The sequence below is a fragment of the Cotesia glomerata genome, linkage group LG8 (genome assembly GCF_020080835.1).
Source record: "Cotesia glomerata isolate CgM1 linkage group LG8, MPM_Cglom_v2.3, whole genome shotgun sequence".
Taxonomy (NCBI): domain Eukaryota; kingdom Metazoa; phylum Arthropoda; class Insecta; order Hymenoptera; family Braconidae; genus Cotesia; species Cotesia glomerata.
The window spans coordinates 1,669,804-1,682,536 of NC_058165.1; the positions used below are offsets into that span (position 1 = coordinate 1,669,804).

The 12,733-nt window shown below is 28.1% G+C and overlaps 1 protein-coding gene across 5 annotated transcripts; it reads right to left on the reverse strand.

Moving 5' to 3' along the window:
* Window positions 1-160: 160 nt before the first annotated feature.
* LOC123270519 (liprin-beta-1) lies at window positions 161-12,733 on the reverse strand. 5 transcript variants are annotated; one of them, XM_044736609.1, is made up of 9 exons: window positions 9,739-10,059; window positions 6,935-7,539; window positions 6,104-6,265; window positions 5,906-6,037; window positions 4,638-4,899; window positions 3,121-3,476; window positions 1,521-2,069; window positions 656-752; window positions 161-309 (listed from the first exon to the last, which is right to left on the reverse strand). In XM_044736609.1, the coding sequence occupies exons 1-9, from the start codon at window positions 9,797-9,799 to the stop codon at window positions 266-268; spliced, it is 2,268 nt and encodes a 755-aa protein (XP_044592544.1). In that variant the 5' UTR covers window positions 9,800-10,059; the 3' UTR covers window positions 161-265. The 5 variants fall into 5 exon arrangements, with proteins under 5 accessions (XP_044592544.1, XP_044592548.1, XP_044592546.1 ...); XM_044736613.1 differs by lacking the exons at window positions 161-309; window positions 6,935-7,539; window positions 9,739-10,059 and adding exons at window positions 11,417-11,580; window positions 11,696-11,824; window positions 12,715-12,733 and having other exon boundaries at window positions 516-752; XM_044736611.1 differs by lacking the exons at window positions 161-309; window positions 6,935-7,539; window positions 9,739-10,059 and adding exons at window positions 11,417-11,580; window positions 11,696-11,894 and having other exon boundaries at window positions 516-752.

Below are 12,733 nucleotides of genomic sequence, written 5' to 3' on the forward strand. Positions count from 1 at the left end.
ATATAAATATCTACAATAATAGTCTAGTGTATAACATTTATAATTAATTAATCAATTAATTGATTAATTAATTGATTAATTAATTAATTGATTAATTAATTAATTAATTAATTAATTAATTAATTAATTAATTAATTAATTAATTAATTAATCAATTAATTAATTAATAACATGATATAATATAGTGATATATAATAAAAAAAAAATTATTTTTTAAAAAAATAATTGGTCCCATTTAATTATAAAATTAATTAAAATGATCCATTTAAATACAGCCGATTATTTTCCGGTGCTCAACGATTTCCAAATCTAAAAGAAAAAAATAAAATTAATATTGATTATTAATAATTTTATTTTACGTGAAATATTAATTGATGATTATTGACAATTAATAATAAGCGTAAGAATTATTTATTAAAATTAACCTGTTAATTAGTCGATTGCATGATGAGTTAGTAATTAATCGTAGATGCGCTAGGCTACTCAAGCTTAAGCTGATAAATGAATTAAAAAAATAAACATTATATATATTATGTATTAGGTATGTTTTATGCATGAACGATAATTAATTAATATTATTATATAAAGCGTTAAATTGATGGCGAATTTAGGTTAGGACTCGCTGTCGCCGACGAGTGAGTCGAAGTCGGTGTACCTGGTGGTGAAGCCTCTAGAGGGCAGACTAAGTTTGCATAGTCTACTTCGCTTTTACTCTTCTTTCGTTTTAAGGTGAACTGCGACTTCTTCGCGACCTTAAGTAAAAAATAAATTATTTATAAACATGGAAAAAAAATATCTTCATTAAAGGAAAATATTCTTGCTCCAAAAAAATTATTTACAAGAAAACTAGTTGTCTTATTTCAAGAAATTCTTGTCTTGATTTAATGTTTCTTGGAGTGAGAGATCTAATCACTCCGATCGATTAAATTTTTACGAGGTTCAAGATTGTATTATCTTCGATCGGTACAAGTGAATTTTTTATTCAAAAACGATTCTCTTCAATAAAGAATAATTTTATTTCATTTAAAGAATTATTGATTGTTGATTCAAGAACAAATTTTTTTATTTATAATGTTATAAGTTTAAGTCAGAAAAAAAGTTTGAAGTTCAAAAATTTTTATTTCTCTATTTGCCGACAAAATATTTATTAATACAGAGAATAGCAAAAATACTTAAATTTATATGCTTAAAACAAGTAAAATAACATGTTAATTCTCGAGTGGCGCCATACTTGGAACAAGTCGGTAATATCTTGAACCAACGTTACCGTCTACGTTAATCCTCGAGAAAGAAATTCTTGGGCGAAGTTGTATACATCTTATTTTAAAACAACCAAGTTTCTTGATTCCAGAATCAATTTCTTAAGTTAAGAGAATTTAATTACTTAAAACAACAATGACATTTTGAAGAAAAAGTTTTTTTTTTATCAAGTCAATTGATCCACCAGCGCATAATTGATGCGCGCGCTTGCGCGCGCATTTTAAATCTAAAATTACAAAAAAACTTTAAAAAAAAGTTACCTTTAACCTAGCAGTAAGAGTAAGTGGCACAAATCCAAGCGTATTCTCTATTTCTCTTTTATGCTGTACCACATCACGCCCTAGGATATCATTAAAGTGAGTAGTAAGATGTCTTCTTAGAAGCGTCTTAGATGGCGGGATGCTCAAAATGGCCGCCAGCAACTCAGTGGTAAAGCGGCCCTCGTGGACAATTAGTCCCCCGTGAACACCAGAGCCCCTTAAGTTAGGCGCGTACTCTGCTAAATCGACCACTCTTAGCCACTCCATTACTCGGTGGTTCGTCCAGAGCGCGATATTGCTGCCATCAGCGCCATCTCCGGTAAATGATCTGCGTTCTAGGTTATCAAACTCGAAATTCAGCTCGCGGAGAACTTGGATTCCACGGCGCAAGCTCGCGGCATGCAGCTGCGCATTCACTCCAAGGTTAAGCAGATCTTCCGTCGTCAAGCGGTGCAATACTCGGCCGTCGACTTTTGCCGTTTGAAAGGATTCTTTGTGCTGAGGAAGACCTATATCGTCTAGCCAACGCAATACTGCTGAATTGTCCATCTAAAATATTATTTTTTATTTACATAAAAAATTTTTCAATTAAGATCCACGCGATGTGGTCAAATTTTCAAAACTTCCTGAAAATTTGTAAATTCAATCTACATAAATAATTAATAAAAAAATATAACAGTAGGTTTTTGGGATTTAATCAAATAATTAGGTTTTAAAATTGTAATTCTTACATGAAAAATGGAGATTCCACTAGCCGTGTATTTGGTTAAATATTTAATGCAATTAACGATTTTAAAAAATTTAATTTTTATTGAATTAATTCAAGAATTAATTCATTGAATTAATTCAAGAATCAATTCATTGAATTAATTCAAGAATTAATTCATTGAATTTATTCAAGAATTAATTCAAGGATTAATTCAAGAATTAATTCAAGGATTAATTCATTGAATTTATTCAAGAATTAATTCATTGAATTTATTCAAGAATTAATTCATTGAATTTATTCAAGAATTAATTCATTGAATTAATTACAGAATTAATTTATTGAATAAATTCAAGACTTAATCCATTGAATAAATTCAAGAATTAATTTATTGAATTAATTACAGAATTAATTTATTGAATAAATTCAAGAATTAATTTATTGAATTAATCCAAGAATTAATTCATTGAATTAATCCAAGAATTAATTAATTGAATTAATGCAAAAGTTAGACAGTAAATATAAATAAATTTGAAGGTTAGGGAAATTCTTTTTGTGTTGTCAAGTGTATACCGGTATTTCAGAGCGCTATATTTTTTATTAGTCAATTAAATGTTAATAATTATTTAATGAGTAAATTTATTGGAAATTACTGTAACAAATGTTATTAATTAATTTAAAAATTAATTTTAAGATAACAAAAGTATTTCTACGTATTATTTTTTTATAAATTCTTTACACTAGGAGGGTACTTGGATCTCCTTAAAAATATCAATTAAAAATTTTTTTTAACTTAATAATGCAGCTTAATCTGTTAAAAATAAATTTAACTACACCAAAAAAATGTGATAATAAAATAATCAATTTTTTTTTATAAAAAAAGATTCTTCTAACCTTTTCAGATCCCAAAAATCCAACACCATCACAGCGTTCGCACTCAATAGCATACATCAATTTCTTCCTATGCAATGAATTCTTAATATCCAGTTCTTTCTCAATCTGATGCGGCGTCGAGTCCAGTAACTTAGGACCAGTGGCGCCCCAGCGCCTCAGTTCGCCGGAGTAGCATTCTAACCCTAATTGCGCCAGCCAATACTCAACTTCTTCCATCGACAAATCTTTGAGCGACTTCGATATTACTGAAACTGACTCGATTTCTTCCTGCTTGTTGTAAAATTGCTCGTGTTGTCGTTGAGACTGTTTTTGCGGCGAGTTCACTGATTCGTTCGCTATAATCTTGTCTTCTTCAGCTGCACAATATAGATTGTTTATTAATTTTAGGTTAAGATCGTTGCAAACGCGTAGGACAAATGCAATGTACTTCAAAATTTGCTTAAGAAGTTAGTTAAAGAAGTACAAGACACAAACTTGGACGGAAAAATTATTCTGGATGACATTTCGCAAATTTTGAGTCAATTAAAGAGTTCCTAAATTTTTTTAACAATATTTTCAATAGCTTCAGGGTTTATAAGCGACGTGCGAATAATGCAAGAGCAAAGACTTGTTAAATTATTAATTAACTCTTCGTAGTTCGACAATTTTGACACTGATAAAGAAAAATGACTTGATTAAAGAAAAACTTTTTCTTCAAAATGTCATTGTTGTTTTAAGTAATTAAATTCTCTTAACTTAAGAAATTGATTCTCGAATCAAGAAACTTGGTTGTTTTAAAATAAGATATATACAACTGTCGCCCAAGAATTTCTTTCTTGAGGATTAAGATAGACGGTAACGTTGGTTCAAGATATTACCGACTTGTTCCAAGTATGGCGCCACTCGAGAATTAACATATTATTTTACTTGTTTTAAGCATATAAATTTAAGTATTTTTGCTATTCTCTGTATTAATAAACATTTTGTCGGCAAATAGAGAAATAAAAATTTTGTAACTTCAAAGTTTTTTTCTGACTTAAACTTATAACATCATAAATAAAAAAATTTGTTCTTGAATCAACAATCAATAATTCTTTAAATGAAATAAAATAATTCTTTATTGAAGAGAATCGTTTTTGAATGAAGTATTGACTTGTATCGATCGAAGATAATATAGTCTTGAACCTCGTAAAAATTTTATCGATCGGAGTGATTAGATCTCTCACTCCTAGAAACATTAAATCAAGACAAGAATTTCTTGAAATAAGACAACTAGTTCTCTTTAAAATAATTTTCTTGGAGCAAGAATATTTTTCTTTAATCAAGATATTTTTTTTATTAGTGTAAATTTTATTTTTCTCTCTTAAGAAAATTTTTGAAAAAAATTTTCCTTCTTTGAAGCATTTTTAAAATTTTAGTGCGAAAAATTGAATTTTCAACGCGAAAAATCTAAAAGCGAAGACGACGAAGAGTTAACAAAAAATGAGGTTATAGTAAAACACACTAAACATTCCTTTAAATTGACAAGTTTAAATAACCTAAATGTGGTGCGGATAAACATCGTGAAGAGATGATTCCTCTGACATTGACCGGCGGAGAAATTGATTGGGACTGTAATTGCATTTGCGATTGCGACAATAAACCAGGGTTGTAAATAACTGTCGGTAAACTAGACTGCGATTGTGACTGGGGTGTCGATGTTCCGGACAATTTCTTACCAAATGCTACGCCTTTCTTCGGAACCGTCGGCGGACGAGGCAAACTGCTGTACTGGCCAGTATGTCGGCTGAATTTTTCTCCCTAATTAGTAAGTTTTATATTAAAAATTATTAATTAACAATTCGAGGTTCCACGTTAATTGATCTCAGTATTCTTATACCACGACTGATCCCACCCACACGGAAAAAAGTAAACTGTAATAAATAACAGTCAATTTATAATCAGTAATGATCAACTGCTAAAAATTACCATTTCAAACAGTAAAATCGTGATTTTACTATTCACTTTATAATATTTACCATTTAAATGTTACAATTTACTCTTTACGTGGAAGAAAATACGATTTCAGACAGTAATATTCGATATGTAAATGTCTAAAATGTTAAAGTATAATAATTAAGAATTTAGACTTTGATATTTATCATTTGGTACCTAAAAAATGATCGCAATGATATGTAAAAAGTATAAAATAAAGTTAGTAAATTTCTAATACAAGCAACGTCAATATTTACAAAGTAAAATGGTAAATTTTAAACGCAACGCTAAAAATCAAACTGTAATTATTGACTTGCTTGGACTGGTAAAATGTATATTTTAAAAGTATAATTTTTACTGTTTCAAATGTTAAATTCTCCCAGAGTGAGACCCCCTTCTCTTTCATCTGAGTTCCCCTTCTCCTCATAATATCGACTATATATCAAAATGGCAATTTTTACTGTTTGAAACTGTAATTTTTTAAGATGAAAGAGTCGTTATTTACTACAGTGACAGCTACTAATCACTTATTTTGGATATTAAATTATAAATTGTGGCTTTTATACTTTCTACATTAAGTTCTGTAATATTTATATTTTTGGCACCCCGATGTCCGCTTTACTGTTTGAAACTATAAAAATTAACCGGAATCCGAATGAATATTACAGTTTACTTTTTTCCGTGCACCGTGTTATGCCTTTGTATCATGGATTTTGTGTGTGTTTATTCGACAATAGACCAACACGAAAACAGGTATTATTTGTCGTGGTATGAAATTCCGGAGATCAGTTAACGGCACACCACATAAAAAAGTCTTATTATTTCTTCTTACATTAGCAAGGGAAGCGGAATTGCGCAGTGTCATATTTTCGTGCTCCAAACTCGCTTGTTTCAGCTTCATTTCGGAAAGTGAGGTTAGTAATTCTAGTTTTTGAGTTTCTAGAGCACTCTTTGATAAAATTTCCTGAAATTATTTCATTTATAAACAAAATTATTTTTTTTTTTATTTTTTGTTCTATAGGATACGCACTTGCTGCAATGCATCATCCAATTGACGCAGACAATTCTTCTTTTCTTGGAGTAAATGTTCCAGTTCCATTATTTTGTTCGATTGCGCGTCAACTTGTTCGGATAGTACCGCAACTTCCATGTTTAATCCGGCGCGGTCATTTTCTAATTTTCGTAATCGTTCCTTGAAGATAATATAATTTTTTTATTGTTTTAAAGCTTGCATTTGAAAGTTTTAATTATAAAGAAGATAATGTTAGTATCGACCGATTTGGAAAATATTTTTAAAAATATAAGCTCATCCTGATGTTATACTCTTCAAGAGCTTTCATTTGAGTACCCACATGCATTTTTTATATATTTTTCATATATACATATTTATAATATATATAAATATATGAAAAATTGATGTGGGTACTCAAATGAAAGGTTTCGATGAGTGTAATATCAAGATGAGCTTATATCTTTAAAAATGTCAATAGTTCACAAGATACAAGGTCATTTCTTAATTATTGATATTTTTAAAAATGTAAGCTCACCCCGACATTACACTCATCGAGAGTTTTCATTTGAGTACCCACATGCATTTTTGATATATTTTTCATATATACATATATATATAATATATATAAATATATAAAATATATGAAAAATTGATGTGGGTACTCAAATGAAAGGTCTCGATGAGTATAACCTCAAGATGAGCTTATATCTCTAAAAATGTCAATAGTTCTCAAAATACTAGGTCATTTCTTAATCATGTATCCTGGACATTTTTTTTACTCTCTCTAATAATTCAAATTATTTAACTTTCCCCACAAATAATCTTTTAATATCAATATCAAAAAAATACCTCAGTATTATTATTGAAGCAATTAATACACGGATTACTCGAATACTGACAGTGAAACTGCTGTAACGAGCAATAATGTACCGGCGTAACGCGGTCGCGTTCGTAACACAAATCACTTTGCGATTTAGCGCGTTGGTCGCGTTCGTTGCGATTGCGCAACCGCTTTCTTCTTCTATCCAACGAGCCACTAGCACAATTGTTACCACCAGCGCCTCCGTTCCCAATATTCGCCCCGCAAGTGTTTAGGTTAATTAAGCGGCTGTTGTTGATCAATCGCGCACTATTATAGTTCTTCTTGTACTGTTTATTAAGAGTCTTACTCCCGTTGCACCTTTTTATGGCATTTATCTCCTTAGCGACGGAATCAGGAGTGATTTTTTTTTTACTCTTGGCGGATTTTATCGAAGAAAAATAACTGGACCTGAATGAGTCATCGCACTTTTTTAGAGACTCTGTTGAAGTTTGGGAGGAATATTCTTCGTCTATGTCTTCATCGTAGTCTTGAAATTCCTCATCTTCGTCAGCGTTGTTTTGACTATAAAGTTGACGACGCCAGTGGTTCTTCCAGTTTTTTATTGTCGAGCTATCTGACTCTGATATTGAGTCTAGATTTTTTAATTTAATTTTTAAAGAAGAAATTATAAAGAATATTTTCGAATTTATTTAAAGGACAGATAAATTTTTTAAGTATTGGATTTTATTAAAGATTAAGAATAATTTTACTGAAGGTAGTTATTAAAAAATTAGTAAAAAATGTATTTTTAAATCTGACTAATTTTTTTCAATGTACCAACAAATTTAAAATGTCAAAAGGAATTTATATTAGTTTTAACAATAACAAAGATCCAGAATAACAGTACCGAACAAATGATAAATTTAATAGCAGACATTAAGTCGGAAAAAAATAAATTGAGCGGAGAAAAAGTTTGTCGGGTGAATGTTTTTCTCGAGCCGACGAATATTTTGGTGGCCTTGGACAGTTGGCTACTGAGCCGAGAAAAAATAAAGATACTCAATAGAAAAAATGATCGAACCAACAACAATAATTGTTTGAAGGTTTAAAAAAGTGTTGGTGGAGCTTGAGAATGTTTTGTTCTCGGGCGTTTAACATGTTCCTCAAAAAAACCCGATAAATATATTTGTTGCTCTTTAAGACAGTTTTCTTGTTAAGTATCGAAAAAAGGTTTATTGAGCCTGGAAGAAATAAATTTGTCGAGCTGTTGAAAGATTTATTGAAAACAAAATCGTTGGTGTCCTTTTGGTGGGACTTTAACTCAGATATTTATGATTAAAAGTGTTGAGCACTGTCCTTAGAGCTGTCGAAGCTCTAACCAATTCCCGAATTAGTTTTATCGGTGTCTGTTGACCTGTCGGGGAATCTGGGGCGAAACTTTGTTGGGCTGGAGACTCTGATAACCGAGAGTCAACTAAGTAACATTGTTCGGTCAAGAAAAGTCTTTGGCGGGTCAACAAATTATTATTCTTAAAGTTAATCTACTGCTCAAGTGTCAAACAGCTCGATAATTTTCTCAAAGATTTAAATCCAAGGAAGGTAACTTATTTAAAGGAGGAGAGGTGGAAAAAATTGTCAGACTTAAACAATGAAAAATTGATTTTATTTATTATTAATGTTAAATAAAATTTTGAGATATTTTTGCATTAATAAAAATATTTTTTGACTCATTGTAATCATAGATATATTTTCTGTCTTAATATTTCAATAAATATTTATTAATTTTATTCGTTTACAATTCACACGATAAATATCGAGATACGCTTTCTGTCTTATTGATCAGTTGCAGTGTAAATAAAAACAACACTCAATTCTCTAGCATTGTTATCTTTTTTCTTTCATTTAAATAACATTACAAAAATTAACTTTTTTTTTATATTATTTATTACAATAATCATTATTTACCATAATGAACTCATAACATGAACAGATTACTTATAATTAATTAGTAATTATTAATAAAATTAGTTATTGATTTCTTGACCCACCAAAGTCTTTTCTTGAGCGAACAATGTTACTTAGTTGACTCTCGGTTATCAGAGTCTCCAGCCCAACAAAGTTTCGCCCCAGATTCCCCGACAGGTCAACAGACACCGATAAAACTAATTCGGGAATTGGTTAGAGCTTCGACAGCTCTAAGGACAGTGCTCAACACTTTTAATCATAAATATCTGAGTTAAAGTCCCACCAAAAGGACACCAACGATTTTGTTTTCAATAAATCTTTCAACAGCTCGACAAATTTATTTCTTCCAGGCTCAATAAACCTTTTTTCGATACTTAACAAGACAACTGTCTTAAAGAGCAACAAATATTTATCGGGTTTTTTGAGGAACATGTTAAACGCCCGAGAACAAAACATTCTCAAGCTCCACCAACACTTTTTTAAACCTTCAAACAATTATTGTTGTTGGTTCGATCATTTTTTCTATCGAGTATCTTTATTTTTTCTCGGCTCAGTAGCCAACTGTCCAAGGCTACCAAAATATTCGTCGGCTCGAGAAAAACATTCACCCGACAAACTTTTTCTCCGCTCAATTTATTTTTTTCCGACTTAATGTCTGCTATTAAATTTATCATTTGTTCGGTACTGTTATTCTGGATCTTTGTTATTGTTAAAACTAATGTAAATTCCTTTTGACATTTTGAATTTGTTGGTACAATTGAAAAAAATTAGTCAGATTTAAAAAATACATTTTTTACAATATTTAATTTAATTTTATAAGCTTAAAATCCAATACCTAAAAAAAAAAAACCAATCCTCGCAACAAAGAAAATTCTTAAAAAAAAACCTTTAGACTTATCTTCCTCTTCAATTATCGGATGCAAATCTTTCCCGTTCCAATTTTCCATCCTAAATTTCTTAATTTTATTTAATCACCTACTTATTATCACTTGTTATCACCAATAAAATATTTGAAACAAATAAATAAAAGACAGTAAGGAACTTAAATCTAAACAACCCACTAAATGAATGCTGAGAAACTGAAACAGAGTTGATTTTAAGCGGGTGTGCCGCTAGAAATTCGTCTAAAATTAACACGCACCAAATAATCCAGACTTGATTTATAAATAGACCGACTGTATTTATCCCTTCTAGCGCATTAATTCATTTTAGTTAATTTTTATGCTTTTAATTCAACTCTTCTCTTTTTTCTTTTAATACAATTATTCTATATTACCACTTTCGACATTTTAAGAAATATATATATTAAATATTTTCTATTTTTAGCTATAAAATACCTGTCTGCAAAATACCTTAAGTTACTTAAATTTTGTAGCTTGATTAATAATTTTTTTTTTTAATAAAAAAATTTTTTGTTTTTATATTAAGGCCTGAAAAATTATCTAGATTATTAAGAGAATAAGAAAAATTTTGTTTCGAGGATAGTCATATTATATGATAAAATCGGTTTTTTTAGTAAAATTTAGTGTCATTGCAAAGGTCTTAACTTGAATTAGTGCCTTTTCAAGTTTTCATATTATTCTCACCGATAGTCAATTTATTATGATAAATATTTAGGCTGCATTAAAAAATTCTCTATCTCTAGATACATAATTAAGAAATGACCTTGTATCTTGTGAACTATTGACATTTGTAAAGATATAAGCTCATTACGATGTTACACTCATCAAGACCTTTCATTTGAGTACCCACATCAATTTTTCATATATTTCATATATTTAAGTATATTATGAATTGTATATATGAAAAATATATCAAAAATGCATGTGGGTACTCAAATAAAAGCTCTTGATGAGAATAACATCAGGATAAGCTAACATCTTAAAAAATATCAATAATTAAGGAAGTACCTTGTATCTTGTGAACTATTGACATTTTTAAATATATAAGCTCATCTTGATGTTACTCTGATCGAGACCTTTTATTTGAATACCCACATCAATTTTTTATATATTTCATATATTTATATATACTATATATATGTATACATGAAAAATATATCAAAAATGCATGTGGGTACTCAAATGAAAGCTCTTGATGAATGTAACGTCAGGATGAGCTTACATCTTTAAAAATATCAATAATGAATAAATGACCTTGTATTCTGTCAAATACTGACATTTTTAAAGATATAAGCTCACTCTGACATGGTACTCAACGAGACTTTTCATTTGAGTACCCACATCAATTTTTCATATATATATATATATATATATATATATATATATATATATATATATATATATATATATATATATATATATATATATATATGTATATATGAAAAATATATAAAAAATGCATGTGGGTACTCAAATGAAAGCTCTTGATGAGTACAACATAGATATGAGTTTATATTTTTAAAAACTTCAATATTTAAGAAATTACAGTGCAATTTTGCACTGCGAGTTACTAGTATTAAATAAATAATTACATTATATTAATTTTGGGGTAAATAAATATTGTTTAATAAATTTTAACCAGATAAAAAATAAATAACTTACTGGTTTGAGCCATTGCAATAAAATTTCAGTGGAACTTTGATCTGGAGGCGGTGGTAAGTAAGGAGCATTTTGGATCGCCGATATCAGTCCTCGTGTTGCTTCTTTTACTGACTCTCGCCAATCGCACAAGGAATGCGATCCATCTGTTGTGTCTGCACATGTGCCTGTTGAGATTATTTATAAATTTTTATCAATATGTTAAAATGTATCACGTCGGCAAAAAATTATTTTTTACTTATAAATTATAATAATAATAAATGTAAAAAAAAAAAAAATTACCGGATATTATTCCATCCATTTGTAATAAAGCAGCTTCTAACATTTTGCTGGCTTCAGTAGTCGATGATGAATTATATTTATTTGAACCGCTTGATGAATCTCCATCCTCGGATCCATTTGAGTCTTCACCTTTTCCCATTTTTTTTTTTTTTTTAATTAATAATTTATTTGTATAAATAAAAGTATCTAAAATAAGAAACTTATAAAAAAAAAAAAAAAATTAAATATAATTATAAAATAAAATTGAATACAAAAAATTATTTTTTTAATAAAAAATGTAATTAATAAAAAAAAAAAATTTTTTTTTTTATTAAAAAAAAATATAATTGATAAGAAAAATTTTTGTTTAAATAAAATTGACTATTAAATATAAATAAAAAATTTTTGATATAATTATAAAATAAAATTGAATAAAAAATAATTTTTTATAAATAAAAAAAAAATATAATTGATGAAAAAAAATTTTTTTTTAAATTATTAAATAAAATTGATAAAAAAAAATTTTTTTTTTAATAAAATTGACTATTACATAAATTAAAAAAATTTCTTATCAATATTTCGAAAAATTAAAAAAATTTTTTTTTAGATTTTTTGTATTAATAAATATAATTTTACATTTTAAAAAAAATTATTTATTAAATTGAAAGTAAAAAAAAAAATATTTAAACTATTGATGAATAGAACAACGCCCATTTTTTATTTTTTTCTCACCTTTAACTACTAACCTAATTTATAATAAGACTAATTACTTTTAATATCTAATCAAACTTAACATTAATTATGATAACAGTAATAAAAGAGATTATTAAAATTTTTACTTGAAAAATTTGGATATAAATATCATTAAATTTGAGATATATATCTGAAAAGATAAAGAAGAATGTCAAAATTATCAACAGACACTTGTTGCTTTGAATTAATGAAATTTTTATTTATTTATTAGATAATTTACCTAGAAAATAATTTACAACCATTTTTTTTTTATTAAAAAATATATTTTTTAAAGATCTTATACTTACTTGATTAATTTATTTACAA

Excerpts from the sequence above, each read along its gene's own strand:
- LOC123270519 (XM_044736608.1), bottom strand. The coding sequence starts at position 9,799 with ATGGAAAATTGGAACGGGAAAGATTTGCATCCGATAATTGAAGAGGAA. Across the intron at positions 4,900-5,905 it reads ATTCCGCTTCCCTTGCTAAT|GGAGAAAAATTCAGCCGACA; the intron begins GTAAGAAGAAAT and ends CTTACTAATTAG. Across the intron at positions 3,477-4,637 it reads TTTATCCGCACCACATTTAG|CTGAAGAAGACAAGATTATA; the intron begins GTTATTTAAACT and ends TATATTGTGCAG.